The following is a 15800-nucleotide window of genomic DNA, read 5'->3' as shown; positions in this document are numbered from 1 at the left end:
TACATGGAGTATTCACTTCTGATCCAAAGGGCTTGAGACAATTCTTACAGACTTGAACATCTCTAAGCCAGCTATGAAGATGAAGATGAGGTTTGTTCAGCCTTAAAGCAATTTTTAAAAGGGGGCTTCTCTTATTTTTTTACCTGTTCAATACTAGGTTTTTCAAAAGGGGGCTTCTTCTCCAAAGAACCTTCAACCACAGGTTTTCCTCTTTGTAAAATAGACTTCCTCAAGAGCTGTAAGAAATCATTTTAAAAAAATCAGTGTCCGTCTCTCTCTCTCTCTCTCTCTCACACACACACACACACACACACACTGGCGTCTCCAAGCTTACAATCTTGTTGGGGAGAAAAGGGCCACATAATGGTGCTGGGCCAGGTCATATCATGCTGTCTCCCACATACAAAAGGAAGAAAAGAAACAATTCAAATTGGCAGCAGAAACATTCCAAATAAATTGCAAAGGCAGTAAGTGCTGTCTAAGCTCAGAGCTGAGAGCTCAGAAATCTGGGACTGAGGGAAGGCGTCACAGCCAAGAAAGGGTGTACTGAGTGTGAAGGGAGGACAGGTGTGGGACACAGCCAGATGGAACGGCGTCTGAGGAAGGTGAGGGGTGACGGCAGCCTCGAGGAGCTCGAGGGTCCCGGCCTGTGAGGCTGCCCCAGCAGGTGGTCAGAGGACCCGAGACCTTGGAGCTGTTTTCTTCGTAAGGCGTTTAATCAACCAATATGTGAATCACAAGTAATCCATAAGAGTACCAAATTTAGTCTTCATTTTAAAATCTTCCTCTGACACATGTAAGCTTAGGCTTTTCTCTAAAATACTCCTTGTCACACGCAGAGAACCTTTGGAAGGGAAGTCACCATACTCCATTTACCTTAATTATGTTGCTGTTGTCTCCAAGTCACGTCTGACTCTTTGCAACCCCACGGATGGCAGCACACCAGGCTTGCCCATCCTCCGTGATCTCACAGGCTCTGCTCAAATTCATGTCCACTGAGTCAGTGATGCCATCCAGTTACAGGCCAGTGAATTCTCACATAACACACAGGAGACCACCAGGGAGCCCCATGGCCCCCGTCCTGACCCGAGCTGTGAGGGGCTGGTCTCACGATCCGCGCACCAGGGGGCCCCCGCGGCACCCCCGAACCTCTCCTGCTCACCCCCCTCACCACCCTGCTCCTGGCTTCCGCTGACTCCGAGGCCTGGAGCACCCTCTGCACATGCCCCCAGGCCATGCAGGGGGTGCTCACGCCCTGGGGGGCCTGCTCTAAACCCAGAAAAGGCCGAGGCCCGCCCTGTACACAGGAGCTGTGTGCAGCGGCCTCATGTCACAGGCGCGGTCCCGGCCCCAAGGGGCCGCCGCGGGCTCCTATGGGCGCCTCGCACGGTCTCGGGCTTGTTCCTACTCCCTCTCCACACGCAGAGTGCAGAATGCACGCCAAGGGTCCTGGCATCACTGAGCCCACAGAACAAAACACCGCTCTGAATCCCGGCCACGGGAATTCCAGCTCCTCAAAGAGCAAATACCAGAGGGAGAAAGAACACAGAGCCAGTCATCAAGACCCAATTTGAAAATACATTTGATACTAAACTTCTTTACCTTCCACCTTTGCGTGACCCTTCCATAACCCTTCACACAGGCCAGTTATGACATATATGCAATCACTCGTTTATCCACTCACCCACGTATTATTTATTTATTACACATTTATTTACATCTTTCCCTCCTTTCTCTATTGATGCTTTTTCAACAGAAACAAAACATGGCAAACTTTCTCCCAGGAGTTAGTGGAAACAGATGACGCCGCCAGAGGTGGAAGATCACCCTGTGTTCCCCCCAGGCTGGGTCTGACAAAGACAGTTCTTCTAGAGGTGCCGTATCAATTACTCACACTGAGCATGTGCTGATCCTTTCAGGGTATCATACCCATCTTTACAAAAATAAAGGTGCCATAATGATAAGTTGTTATATGTTTCTAAGGATATGCAAAGACTGATCATCACATTTAGATACAAATAATTTGGGCTGTCTACTTTTTTTCCCCAGTTAAAATCATGTGGAAACCTGATCCATCGGGGGTTTCAATTTGGAGGCAGATGGATGAATAGGGGAGATGCTGAGTCTTAGCTTCCTTGTCTAAAACAGGACGGAGCTGGGATAAAAGGCAAATATTCAACATAAAAATGTTAACAAGCAGCAGCGGCATTTGTCCCCTTACTTGCCAAGCACCCTCTGTAGCTCTACCTGTACTATGTCACGAATCCTCCTCACAGCCTTTTGAGGGAAGTGTTATCATATCATGGTCTACACTTTTAATCTTTTTTTAACACCAAAAACATTTTGTCCTGGGGTACAGCTGGTTAACAATGTTGTGGTAGTTTCGGGTGACCAGCAAAGAACTCAGCCACACGTGCATCACGATCTACACTTTACAGATAAGCAAACGGCACGACCTGGCCGAGGTCACGTCACTAAGGGATGCAGCCAGGCCTAGGAGCAGCCAGCTGTGCTCTGGCACCACGCCGATGGGCTCCAGGGCAAAATCAGCTTCAGGAAGCAGCTTTTCACTGAGTTCATTTTCAACATCTAGGGCAAAAGTTTCCAAAATGCACTAAAATGTGTAATTGCAGTTTAATTTAGAGACATAGGAGACACAGGAATTGCTTTTCCAAAGCTAAGAAGAAATGGGTGATTTATTACACACTTGCCCGAGTGACTTCGGGGGAGGGGAGGGGAGAATGCTGAGTATTTTGGATTTGGTTCTCAGGAGCAAATATATGTGTACTGGTAAAGATGAGAGAGGAAAAAAGGCAGAGCGGTGTTTTCTGCCTCTTACGTGGTTCTAAACAGAACTGAGTGGAGGTCACCAGGATGGAAACCTTCCCCTCCAGCAGGGCGCTGGGGAACCACCCGCCAGGGAGCTGAGTTCCAAGACAAATAATAGTTGCAGCCATGCAGATGTTGTTTTTCTCCAACTAAGAGTTTTTTCCAAAGACGCTCTAAACAGCATGAAGCTGGTGGGGTTCAGTCCAGATGACTCAGGCCCACGGTCATGTCAGCAAGTTGTCACCTGGAGGAGTCTGGTGCCTGCTAACGGCTGTGCTCTCTCACCCCTCCCCCCATCACTTACCTTTCTGGTTAAAATCCCCACAAGATTCCAATGCTTAAAAATATAATCGTCTTTCCCACTCTTGCCCCTGTCGACCCCGAATATCCCCAGTACTACACTCAAAGACAAAAGTTAACAGAAGACACACAGGAGCCATTATGCATCAGGTAAATTCAGGCACTCCCTGCCCCAACCCAAAGCGACAGGATCTGGGTGGGAAACCTGCCCTGAGATTCCTGGCTGCCAGAGCAAAAGAGCAAACTCCTGGTCACAGGAAATGAAGCCCAGCCTCGCGAGGAGATACAAACGCCTCCTGGGTGTCAGCTCCGGTGAAGGGTTCGGGGTTTTGTTTTTAAGGTCCTTGTAAGGGCTATACAACACAGCATAGTCTACAGAGCCCAGAATGGTAGGTTTGGGGTTTTTTAAATTATTTCTTCTGTCAGCCACCTTTGGGAATCTACTTTTTGGTGACCTGAATTTCTTCTGTTCCCCCGTCCACCCCCACCACTTCCCTCCCCCCGTCAGTGCAAACCAACCCACATCTAGGGAAACAGGACTGGGACCCTCTGGAGCTGAGGCTGCTCCCCAAGGAGGCAGGGGGCGGGGAGCACGGAGGTGCCCACCTCAGCCTTCGCTCCTGCGCTTAGGACGCTGAGTCCAGCCACCACCCAGCCAGGCCTCCTGCCTCCCCGCCACCGGGCCCCCGCACTGGGCTGGGGGCTTCATGCCCACTGGGGGTCTGACGCCGTGTGACCACGCCCCACCCAGAAGGCACCTCCGCAGCTCTTTTCAGGGGCAGCCCCTGGCCCCCGCTCGCATCACCGTGCAGCCGTCAGCTCATCTTCCCTGGCCCTAGTCCCCGCCCGCCGGCGCCCTCCCAAGCGGAGCGCACTCACTCTGCCGGCTCGAGCCGCACACTGCCGACCTCCTGATGGTCTCCGCCTCTCCTACTGAAACCTAAACTCCACGAAGGCAAGGACTTCACTGCCCAGGGACCCAGGCTTCACGCCCACATGAGCACCCGCAAAGAGAAGGCATGCGCTAAGTCCTTGTCAGATGGGCAGACGGTTGGACACATGCTTGGATGGACAAATGGATGGATGGAGGGATGAACAGGGCATGATGGGAAGAAATCCACGAGCATAAAGATACCCGACTCAGCCGACATATAGGAGGCACTCAGGGAGAGGGGTGCGCTCCAAGCACGGTGCCCACGGGAGAGCGCCCTGGAGAAACGCACCTCCGCAGATCCAGGGCCAGCCGCCCGTGACCTGCTGCATCTGGACAGAGAGAGGGAGAAGCAAGCCTTTCCAAATGTGGACGTCTCACCTTGAACAGGTAGAAATAAACCTGCTTGGTGTCGGCATCTTCTTCCCTGTGGACACAGGTAAAGAGATACTCCACATCCAACACGATCCCCAGCAGTCTGTTCATCTCCTCCTCTGACACGTGCTCCAGGTGCGACACGTGAGCAGCTGTGGACAGAAAGGAGCACAGTGGGAGTCAGCACAGCTCGCCCCTTCCTTACAGCCAGGCTTCTCCGCCTGTGGGGTCCAGTCCCCACCCAGGGGCCAAACCCATGCCCCCTGCACTGGAAGCATGGAGTCTTAGCCACCAGACTGCCAGGGAAGTCCCAGTCTGGAACATTCTCTCCCAGGAACCTTCTGGAATACCAATACATCAGATTGCATTGTAAATAGAGGGACTTTCTGAACTGCTACAAGACTGAAGTCTGCTCACAAAACTGACTTACGTTAAATTCTGCTATGTCCCTATAGAAGCCAACTCCCATCAGGCCAAGAGGGCCCTGTGGCCGTGGAGCCTGGATCCAGGATCTGAGGACTGTGGATTCAGAGGATACAGAAACGAAACTCCCTAAGGGTTTAGATCTAAGTCCTGTGAACAGTTCTGGTGGCCAAGAACATCACATCTCAGGAAAGACAGAAAAAGTATCAGTAAAATCTGAATGAAGCCCTTCTCTCAGCCAAGACACACTGGAAGCTCAGTCTCTACAGCGAAACCCGGAGGCCAGTTTGGTTCAAGAGTCAGCATCCTCCAAGGTCGCGCCCCAAATCGCCTTCCCTGCCTCCTTCTGTGGCCTCACTACCGTTAGGTGAACTATCCATATCGCCCCCCTCCCATGCCCCGGTCCTCTCTTCTACCCAAATCCAGTCCACTTTTCGAGGTGAACACATTTTATCCTCAAAGCATCTCATGAGGTAGGTCTGAGTAACCCTGTTCTACGGTTTAGAAAACAGGCTGAGACTGAACGCTGTCTCCTCCAGTGTCAGCCCGCGAGGCGGAGACAGGGTCTGAAGGCAAAGCAGCTGTGACTCCAATCCTGAAGCACGCACACATGTGCTTTTTGGATGATTAGCTGATTCGCTTCAAGTCCTCCTCACTCGTAAGGGTCTCTTGAGGTCTCTCAAGATCATAAGGGTCTCTCGAGGTCGTGAGGGTCTCTCGGGGCCACGAGGGTCTCTGGAGGTCGCGAGGGTGTCTCAGGGTCGCGAGGGTCTCTGGAGGTCGCGAGGGTCTCTCGGGGCCGCGAGGGTCTCTGGGGGCCGCAAGAGTCTCTGGGGCTCGCGAGGGTGTCTCGGGGTCGCGAGGGTCCCTAGGGGTCTTGAGGGTCTCTGGAGGTCGCGAGGGTCTCTCCGGGCCGCGAGGGTCTCTCGGGGTCGCGAGGGTCTCTGGAGGTCGCGAGGGTCTCTCGGGGTCGCGAGGGTCTCTGGAGGTCGCGAGGGTCTCTCCGGGCCACGAGGGTCTCTGGAGGTCGCGAGGGTCTCTCCGGGCCGCGAGGGTCTCTCGGGGCCGCGAGGGTCTCTGGGGGCCGCAAGAGTCTCTGGGGCTCGCGAGGGTGTCTCGGGGTCGCGAGGGTCTCTGGGGGTCTCGAGGGTCTCTGGGGGCCGCGAGGGTCTCTGGGGGCCGCGAGGGTCTCTGGGGGCCGCGAGGGTCTCTGGAGGTCGCGAGGGTCTCTCCGGGCCGCGAGGGTGTCTTGGGGTCGCGAGGGTCTCTGGGGGCCGCGAGGGTCTCTGGGGGCCGCGAGGGTCTCTGGGGGCCGCGAGGGTCTCTGGGGGTCTCGAGGGTCTCTGGGGGCCGCGAGGGTCTCTGGAGGTCGCGAGGGTCTCTGGGGGCCGCGAGGGTGTCTCGGGGTCGCGAGGGTCCCTGGGGGTCTTGAGGGTCCCTGGGGGCCGCGAGGGTCCCTGGGGGCCGCGAGGGGAGCACCTCCGGGAGGCGGCCCAGCTCTCAGTCTGTGTCTCCAGGAACCGTCACTACACTTGCTGACAGACAGAGGCCCTGCAAGAGTGATCCTTTAAGGCAGAACTCTTGGTGTGCTGGCTGAAAATCCTTGGACCTAGAAGTGCTTGAGATGACTTCTAAAGAAAGTCTCAACTGTGGAGAGCAGAGGTGGGCCTTGCCTTGCCTTTTCCAAGGGCACGCTGAGTTGCTTCAGTTGTGTCCGACTCTTTGTGACCCGATGGACTGTAGCCCACCAGGCTCCTCGGTCCATGGATTCTCCAGGCAAGAATATGGAGTGGGTTGCCCTGCCCTCCTCCAGGGGATCTTCCCGACCCAGGGATCGAACCCGCGCCCCAAGTCTCCTGTGTTGGCAGGCGGGTTCTTCACCACTAGCACCACCTCCTGCACATCGTGAAGAGCAGGCTAGATGGAAATTTAAATGCTTAAGACAGGAGACCTGAGGAGGTCTACCTGCTTCTGACTCTGCCCAGAAGGGAATCCGTCATCTCTCCTTCAAGCTGTGTGTGACCCCGGGTACAGAGAACCAGAGCTGGTGATGCAGGAACACGGAAACAAAACAGCAGGTTCCCAGAGGGAGGAGGGCGAGGCTCTGCTGGACCCGGGGCCACTCTTACAGCTGAAGACCGAAGACCATGGGGATTCTCCTCCGGAAGAAGGGAGGGGCAGGTCGGGGGTGGAGCTACACGGAGTGCACGGAAAGGGCTAAACTTCTAGAATGAATAATTGGTTGAGGTGGAGGGGGGAGATCAGATGAAAACAGGGGGAGTAGACCACCCACCAGAGAAGAAAAAAAGCTGCTCTGGACAAGCTGCCAAGAAAGAGAAGCTTCCCCACGGTGAGAAAGTGGACAGCCTACCACATGGCATCAGTACTTAGTAGCCTGGAGGGTTAATTTTGACTCCAGGCTAAGACTTGAACTCCTGTCTTTGTTGTTATAATCGTACATAATGGCCTGCCTCTGAGAACCCTGCCCCTCTGCCTCTCTTAAACCAAAGAGCTTCAGTTTCGCTCCCAGGGAGGTACCATGAGCCTGCCCACCTGTGAATGACCCCCTGCCCCTCTGTCTCTCTTAAACCAAAGAGCTCCAGTTTAGCTCACAGGGAGGTACCCTGAACCTGCCCACCTGTGAATGACCCTAAAGAAACGAACACATCCTTCTGCCTGGGGCTTGCAAGAATTAAACGGTCTCTGTACTGAGTTTCCTTACCCCTCCATCTCTGATCCATAAATTTATATGGATCCATATCCATCAAAATCCATAAATGGGTATTTTGAGACACTAGTCTGCTCTCCTCTAGGTCAGCCAACTTGCCCAATAAAAGGAGTCCTCGCCTCAAGTCCTCCTCTTGGGGCTCACTGGCCGACTGTGCAGCGCGCAGGGCGCACTCGGACCTGGTAATGTTCTCAGGCTCTCCAGCTACGGGCCCCTCTCACCAACACTCCTTGTGGTCTCTGAGCACCCTACACTCAGCTTTCTCTCTCACCAAATCCACACCCCACGCCAACCCAATCATCCCCGCACCCCTCATCACCTCCCCACCCCAACAACCAGGGTACCACCACCGTCCCCACACACTTGACCTCGGACTTACAGTCCTTGAGGTAACCCTCAGAACGGCGGCCCCTCCGGCCAAGGAGCCTGGCTCTTACTGCCTCATTGCCCTTCCCTGGCACAGTGCCCACACCAGACACAGCTGGGCACCCCCAACACTCTTCCCCACTCCCACCTCTGATCACAGGGACCTCGAGGCTTCCCCCAGACTGCTCTGTCGCCATGGGAGGGAGGGAGACCATCCCCATCAGACCCATGTCTACTGAGTCCAGAGACGGCTCCTTGGGGGCTGATGGGCAGGATTAGGGGCTTCCCAGAATTAGTGGTGAAGAACTCACCCATCATTGCAAGAGACATTACGTAGCATGATCCCTGGGTCAGGGAGATCCCCTGGAGGAGGGCATGGCTACCCACTCCAGTGTTCTTGCCTGGACAATCCCATGGACAGAGGAGCCTGGCGGGCCACAGTCCATGGGGTTGTAAAGAGTCGGACACGACTGAAGCGACTGAGCACAAAAACATGCACAGGCAAATTAAACAGATTCACCAAGGTGCCCAAAGTCAACCACACATCATGCAAAACCCAGATACACTTCACTCTAACTGAAAAGCTAAACTACTTACTGAACTCATATTTAACCAAGGACTCACTCACTACTGAAGAAAAAAAAACTCAGTCTTTTCCAAAGAAACCTTTTGATGCAAATCAGTTCACTTCAACGGGCCAAAAGTATATTTTCTTGAAGAGATACGCCTCTATACTACAACGCACAAATCTACAACAGTTAATTCAGCCACAGAACTCATAACACAGAGTCAGTGCTCTTTAAAGTTTTGATACATGTTCCCTAATTTATCCTCCCAGTCAAGTCCATACCAGTCCACCACATGAGCACTGAGACAGAGCCCTTCCCCCACACTGGCCAACAGTGGAGAATCCGCTCACTCAATCAATCTTCTGAAAACCAGTCAAACTCCCCCACGGTTGTGATCTGCATTCACTGGAATGCCCCTGGAATTGTTTCCCACGTTCCTGGCCACTTGGGTTTGTTCTTTTGCTTGCTACCTATTCAGGTCCTCTGCCTGCTTTTCTAGGATGGGGGTCTTTTTCTGTCTGTCCTCCCAGATTTGTTGGGGTGTTTGTTTGTTGGTTTGTGGTTTGATTATGTAGGAATTTTACATTTTTCAGAAAGTCAAATCTATGTCTGGCATTTCTTCAAGGTCTTGCTTGCAAAGGTGTTTCCCATAGAATCAAAAGATTAAAAAAATGTATTTTCTCCCAGCTTTTAACAGGTTTAGTCTTAAAATTGAAAACACTGCTCTACCAAAACATCAGTATCATAAAAGACAAAAAGAGGGAGGGTGGTGGGAGGAGGAGCTGGTCCACATCAGAGCAGACGAGAGGCGTGCAGTGACGCTGTGATTTGTAACAAGAAGCACACATTTGGTCTTTGTCCCGTTTCTTAGCCAAGTGCTCCGAAAACTCCTGGAATTGCAGAAGTGATGGCAACATAAAGCTGAAAGGAGTGTCTGTTGTTATTCATAAAGACCGTTCCAGCCACATCTGCATTTCCGTGAGTGGCTTTTGCAAAGCCCCAAGGATGGGGACTGCGGGCAGGGGAAGCACACAGAGAGGAGAGGGTTGGAACCCCCACCTCGGGAGGGGAGAGGGTCTGGAGGCTGAGCTACTCACCACCAGCCAATGCTCTGACCACCATGTCTAAGAGGCCTCCGTCAAACCCTGAACTGAGGGGCTCCGGGAGGGGAAGCCGAGAGGTGCTGGGAGGCGGCCCGCTTGGAGATGTGGAGGTGCTTTTTGCTCCCCACCCTGCTCCAGGCTTCTCCTCCACCGCTGTTCCTGACTTGTATCCTTTTATGAAAAAACCGGAAATCTAGGGACTGCTTTCCTGAGTTCTGTGAGCCACTACGCAAAGTTATCAAAGCCCAGGAGTAGGAACCTCCAGTTTACAGCTGGCCAGTGGGAAAGATGGGTGATGACCTGAATTTGGGATCAGCATCTGAAGGGGGTGCAGACCCCGGACCCTGTGGGGTCTGCGCTAATCACAGGCAGGTAGCACTGGAATTAAGTTGCCAGACACCAAACGCTGGGGTTTGCTGGAGAGCTGCGTAGAAAAGCCTATGCATCTGCTGTCAGAAGCTTCTGCAAGTGCTGAGGAGAGGAGACTTGCTGTCTGACTTTCACGTGGCAACTACATACAGATGTGACGCTCGCCTGCCGGGTGCGTAATGGAGAGGAAAAACGCTCGAAAAGACAGTTTTGGGTCAGCTCTAAAATTGGAACACAAGCAAGCACTAGATTCAGTATTACATCAATGCTAATATTTACTGAAGTTGGCAACTAAACTGAGGTTATGTAAAAGAATATGCGGGAATCCCCTGGCAGTCCAGAGGTTGGGGGGGGGGGGTGGGGAGCGGCTGGGCAATGAGAATCCCGCAAGCTGTGCAGCACAGACAAAAAAGTAACAAAAAACATTTTATAAGAAAGAATATTCTGATTTTTAGAAAATATATACTTAAGTATTTTAAGAGGAAAAAGCCATGATGTAAATGCATCTTATTCTCACATGATCCAGAAAAAGTATAATACATACAAATAGACACATACACACACAGACTCATGTGTGATACGTGAGTGTGGGCGTGTGCACACACATATGAGAGCACAGGACAAAATGTTACCAACAGGTACATCTGGGCAAAAGATACATGGGATGTTCCTTGTTACTATTCTCACCACTTTTCTGTAAGTTTGAAAACATTGCCAAAGAAAAGTTTTTTTAAAAAAAATCTTTCTTCCACCTGGAATTTGATAATCAAACCTAAATGACCCTGCCTTCATTTCAAATGGCCGTCCGAGATCCTGGTACAAAGCATTCACATAATTACCCAAGAATGACCAACCCCCAACTTGGGGCGGGCTCACTTCCAGCAGTGGTGTCCTGCAGCGTCCACCACGCAGAGGGCGAGAGGCGCATCCAGGACGGCAGGCTGACCACCGTGCGTCTCCCCGGCGGGGCGGTGGTCACGGTGCAGTAGGTCAGAACGCAGACGCCAGGGGGCCACAGCCACCCGCTAGGGACCCCAGCGCCGCGCCTCGCCGAACGGGCCTAGCCCGGCGCCCGCGGGCCGTGACCTTGGCGCCTCCAGCCCCGGCCCCCAGTAAGCGCCTCCTCCTCTTGGGGCAGCCCGGTCCTCAGGCCCTGCGGCGGGGCCAGAGCACGGCTCGCTCCTCTGGACCGGACAGAAAGCAAGCGGCACGGCATCTGGGGGATGCGCAAGCTGCTCAAATACTATTCGGTTCCTGGAAATCTGAGGTCAGGGCTAGAAGAGATCAAATGAAGTCCTTCAATGACAGCTTCCGACCACACGCAAAAGTCTCCTAATTTAAAAGTAGTTTCCTGGAACAGAAAAGAATCCGCAACACTATAGAGACGGATGGATAGATGGGTGAGCAGGTAGAGGGACAACTGAATCCCTCTGCTGTACACCTAAACTGGCAGAACGTGGTAGGCCTTCATGGTCAAATACTTCAGTAAAAAAAACAAACTGTAATGAAAGAATTTAAAAAATAAAAGGGGTTTCATCTTCAGTAACCTCACATCTGGAATGGAGAAAAAGGGTCATTTAAGAGTAAGAGCCCTCTAGAGAGTTCAGTCCAAAGGAATATGTGAGCCATGTCTGTGGGTAGGTGTGTGTCTCTGTGTGTCAGGCATTGCGACCCCATGTACTGGAGCCCGTCAGGCTCCTCTGCCCATGGAATTCTCCAGGGAAGAATACTGGAGTGGCTTGCTATTCCCTGCTCTAAAGGATTTTCCTGACCCAGGGACCAAATCCACATCTCCTGCATTGCAGATGGATTCTTTACCAGCTGAGCCACCGGGGAAACCCAAGAACCACATTTAACCACATGGACTCTGTGGGAGAGGGAGAGGGTGGGAAGATTTGGGAGAATGGCATTGAAACATGTATACTATCATGTATGGAATGAGTCGCCAGTCCAGGTTCGATGCACAATACTGGATGCTTGGGGCTGGTGCACTGGGACGACCCAGAGGGATGGTAAGGGGAGGGAGGAGGGAGGAGGGTTCAGGATGGGGAACACATGTATATCTGTGGCGGATTCATTTCGATATTTGGCAAAACCAATACAATATTGTAAAGTTTAAAAATAAAATTAAATTAAAAAAAAAATTCTAGCAACCACTAACATTTTTTAATAGGTGTTCAAAAAACATTTTAATTAAAAAATATCTGGCCGCACCTCACAGGGAAGCAGGCAGTCCAACCTCTAGACCACCAGGGAAGCCCGTAGGAACCACTTTTACAAAGGTAAAAAGAAACAGGTGAAGTTAAGTGTAATACACTATATCTAACCTGCTGCTGCTGCTAAGTTGCTTCAGTCGTGCCCGACTCTGTGCCACCCCACAGATGGCAGCCCACTAGGCTCCGCCGTCCTTGGGATTCTCCAGGCAAGAACACTGGAGTGGGTTGCCATTTCCTTCTCCAATGCATGAAAGTGAAAAGTGAAAGAGAAGTCGCTCAGTCCTATCCGACTCTTAGCGACCCCATGGACTGCAGCCTACCAGGCTCTTCCGTCCATGGGGACACCAAATTATTTCAATGCATACTCAATATTAAAATATTTTACATTCTTTTCTCATATTAAGTCTTCAAGATTGGTTTGCATTCTCCACAGGCAGCACATTTCAACTGGAACAGCCACCTTTCAAGTCTGGTCATCAGTCACATGTGGCTAGCAGCTACCACTCGGCATAGAACAGGTACATATCATGAACCATAAAAACCCCTCTGTGAATAAACGCCACCAGCCATCTTTTTAGTGGCCCTGAATGCAATGGATATTTTAGCAAAAATCCAGTGATGCCCAAGGAACTAAACATACAAGGAACTAGGGAAAAACTCAATCCCCTTCATGTCAGTTCAGTTGATTTCAGTTGCTCAGTCGTTTCCGACTCTTTGCAACCCCATGAACCGCAGCACGCCAGGCCTCCCTGTCCATCACCAACTCCCGGAGTCCACCCAAACCCATGTCCATCCAGTCAGTGATGCCATCCAACCATCTCATCCTTTGTCGTCCCCTTCTCCTCTTGCCCTCAATCCTTCCCAGCATCAGGGTCTTTTCAAATGAGTCAGCTCTTCGCATCAGGTGGCCAAAGTATTGGAGTTTCAGCTTCAACATCAGTCCTTCCAATGAACACCCAGGACTGCTCTCCTTTAGGATGGGCTGGTTGGATCTCCTCCCAGTCCAAGGGACTCTCTCAAGAGTCTTCTCCAACACCACAGTTCAAAAGCATCAATTCTTCAGCACTCAGCTTTCTTTCTAGTCCAACTCTCCCATCCATACATGACCACTGGAAAAACCATTGCCTTGACGAGACAGACCTTTGTTGGCAAAGTAATGTCTCTGCTTTTTAATATGCTGTCTAGGTTGATCATAACTTTCCTTCCAAGGAGTAAGCATCTTTTAATTTTATGGCTGCAATCACCATCTGCAGTGATTTTGGAGCCCAGAAAAATAAAGTCAGCCGCTGTTTCCCATCTATTTGCCATGAAGTGATGGGACAGGATGCCATGATCTTAGTTTTCTGAATGTTGAGCTTTAAGCCAACTTTTTCAGTCTCTTCTTTCACTTTCATCAAGAGGCTCTTTAGTTCCTCTTCACTTTCTGCCATAAGGGTGGTGTCATCTGCATATATGAAGTTATTGCAATTTCTCCCAGCAATCTTGATTCCAGCTTGTGCTTCCTCCAGCCCAGTGTTTCTCATGATGTACTCTGCATATAAGTTAAATAAGCAGGGTGACAATATACAGCCTTGACGTACTCCTTTTCCTATTTGGAACCAATCTGTTGTTCCATGTCCAGTTCTAACTGTTGCTTCCTGACCTGCATACAGGTTTCTCAAGAGGCAGATCAGGTGGTCTGATATTCCCATCTCCTTCAGAATTTTCCACAGTTTATTATGATCCACACAGTTCAAAGGCTTTGGCAGAGTCAACAAAGCAGAAACTGATGTTTTTTTGGAACTCTCTTGCTTTTTCGATTATCCAACTGATGTTGGCAATTTGATCTCTGGTTCCTCTGCCTTTTCTAAAACCAGCTTGAACATCTGGAAGTTCACGGTCACATATTGCTGAAGCCTGGCTTGGAGAATTTTGAGCATTACTTTACTAGCGTGTGAGATGAGTGCAACTGTGCGGCAGTTTGAGCATTCTTTGGCATTGCCTTGCTTTGGGATTGGAATGAAAACTGACCTTTTTCAGTCCTGTGGCTACTGCTGAGTTTTCCAAATTTGCTGAAATATTGAGTGCAGCACTTTCACAGCATCATCTTTCAGGATTTGAAATAGCTCAACTGAATTCCATCACCTCCACTAGCTTTGTTCGTAGTGATGCTTCCTAAGGCCCACTTGATTTCACATTCCAGGATGTCTGGCTCTAGGTGAGTGATCACTGGGTCGTGAAGATCTTTTTTGTACATTTCTTCTGTGTGTTCTTGCCATTTCTTCTTAATATCTTCTGCTTCTGTTAGGTCCCTACCATTTCTGTCCTTTATGGAGCCCATCTTTGCATGAAATATTCCCTTGGTATCTCTAATTTTCTTGAATAGATCTCTAGTCTTTCCCAGTCTGTTGTTTTCCTCTATTTCTTTCCATTGATCGCTGATGAAGTCTTTCTTATCTCTCCTTGCTATTCTTTGGAACTCTGCATTTAAATGGGAATATCTTTCCTTTTCTCCTTTGCCTTTAGCTTCTCTTCTTTTCTCAGCTATTTGTAAGGCCTCCTCAGACAACCATTTTGCTTTTTTGCATTTCTTCTCAGGGACGGTCTTGATTCCTGTCTCCTGTACAATGTCATGAACCTCCATCCATAGTTCTTCAGGCTATCAGATCTAGTCCCTTAAATCTATTTCTCACTTCCACTGTATAATTGTAAGGGATTTGATTTAGGTCATACCTGAATGGTCTAGTGGTTTTCTCCACTTTCTTCAATTTCAGTCTGAATTTGGCAATAAGGAGTCCATGATCCGAGCCACAGTCAGCTCCTGGTCTTGTTTTGCCTTCATGTCCGTCCAGTATAGAAAAGCAACAAGGGTTGGAGAAGCACAGTTAACAAGGCGAGCACTGCCGCAGTGCAGCTACAGGGAGGTCTGGACTCTGTACCAAGCGCTGGGTTGGCCAGGACGCAGAGGTGAGTCAGGCTCCCCTACGGGGAAGGGCGGAAGGGCAAGGCCGGCGCTGTGCGCCTCCACATGCAAGGCAGAGGGGAGCACGGGCTGGCAGGCGCCTTACCCTCACACACTCAGCCCAGGGGGCTCCGTCCTGAGAGAAGAGGCGCCAGAGGGCTGAAGCAGAAGAGCATGCCCGGATTTGACTGCGAGAACACAACTGAGCACGCACACGCACACCTGTGTGGGAAGCCAGGTGTGCAAGAGACTCAGCTCCCGGTGCTGCGGCAGGTGTGAGCACAGGACCGGCTGGTGCAAGGGGCGCTCAGAGCAATCCCCCAGGACTTCAGGACCCCGGGGGCTCAGAGAGATCCCCGAGGACTTCTGGAGCCAAGGGCTCAGAGCAATCCCAGGACTTCAGGACCCCAGGGGCTCAGAGCAATCCCCCAGAACTTCAGGACCCCAGGCGCTCAGAGCAATCCCAGGACTTCAGGACCCTGGGGCTCAGAGCAATCCCCCAGGACTTCAGGACCCCAGGCGCTCAGAGCAATCCCAGGACTTCAGGACCCTGGGGCTCAGAGCAATCCCCCAGGACTTCAGGACCCCGGGGGCTCAAAGCAATCCCAGGACTTCAGGACCTCAGGGTGCTGGGAAAGTAATGATATACC

At 51.3% G+C, this 15800-nt stretch overlaps 1 protein-coding gene across 6 annotated transcripts in view; it reads right to left on the bottom strand.

Moving 5' to 3' along the window:
• The window catches only part of KAT2B (lysine acetyltransferase 2B), a 97531-nt gene that overhangs the window by 48622 nt on the left and 33109 nt on the right, over positions 1-15800 (bottom strand). For all 6 annotated transcript variants that reach the window (XM_044948745.2, XM_044923953.2, XM_025294276.2 and 3 more), the window contains exons 3-4: positions 4442-4587; positions 144-236 (exon numbers count right to left, since the gene is read on the bottom strand). In XM_044948745.2, coding sequence (XP_044804680.1) covers positions 144-236; positions 4442-4587 — 239 coding nt within the window. The remainder of the gene's footprint in view (positions 1-143; positions 237-4441; positions 4588-15800) is intronic.

This window comes from Bubalus bubalis, chromosome 1 (genome assembly GCF_019923935.1).
Source record: "Bubalus bubalis isolate 160015118507 breed Murrah chromosome 1, NDDB_SH_1, whole genome shotgun sequence".
NCBI classification, from domain to species: Eukaryota; Metazoa; Chordata; class Mammalia; order Artiodactyla; family Bovidae; genus Bubalus; species Bubalus bubalis.
Note: the sequence above shows the minus strand (reverse complement) of the source record. Positions and strands in the feature narration are given on the sequence as shown.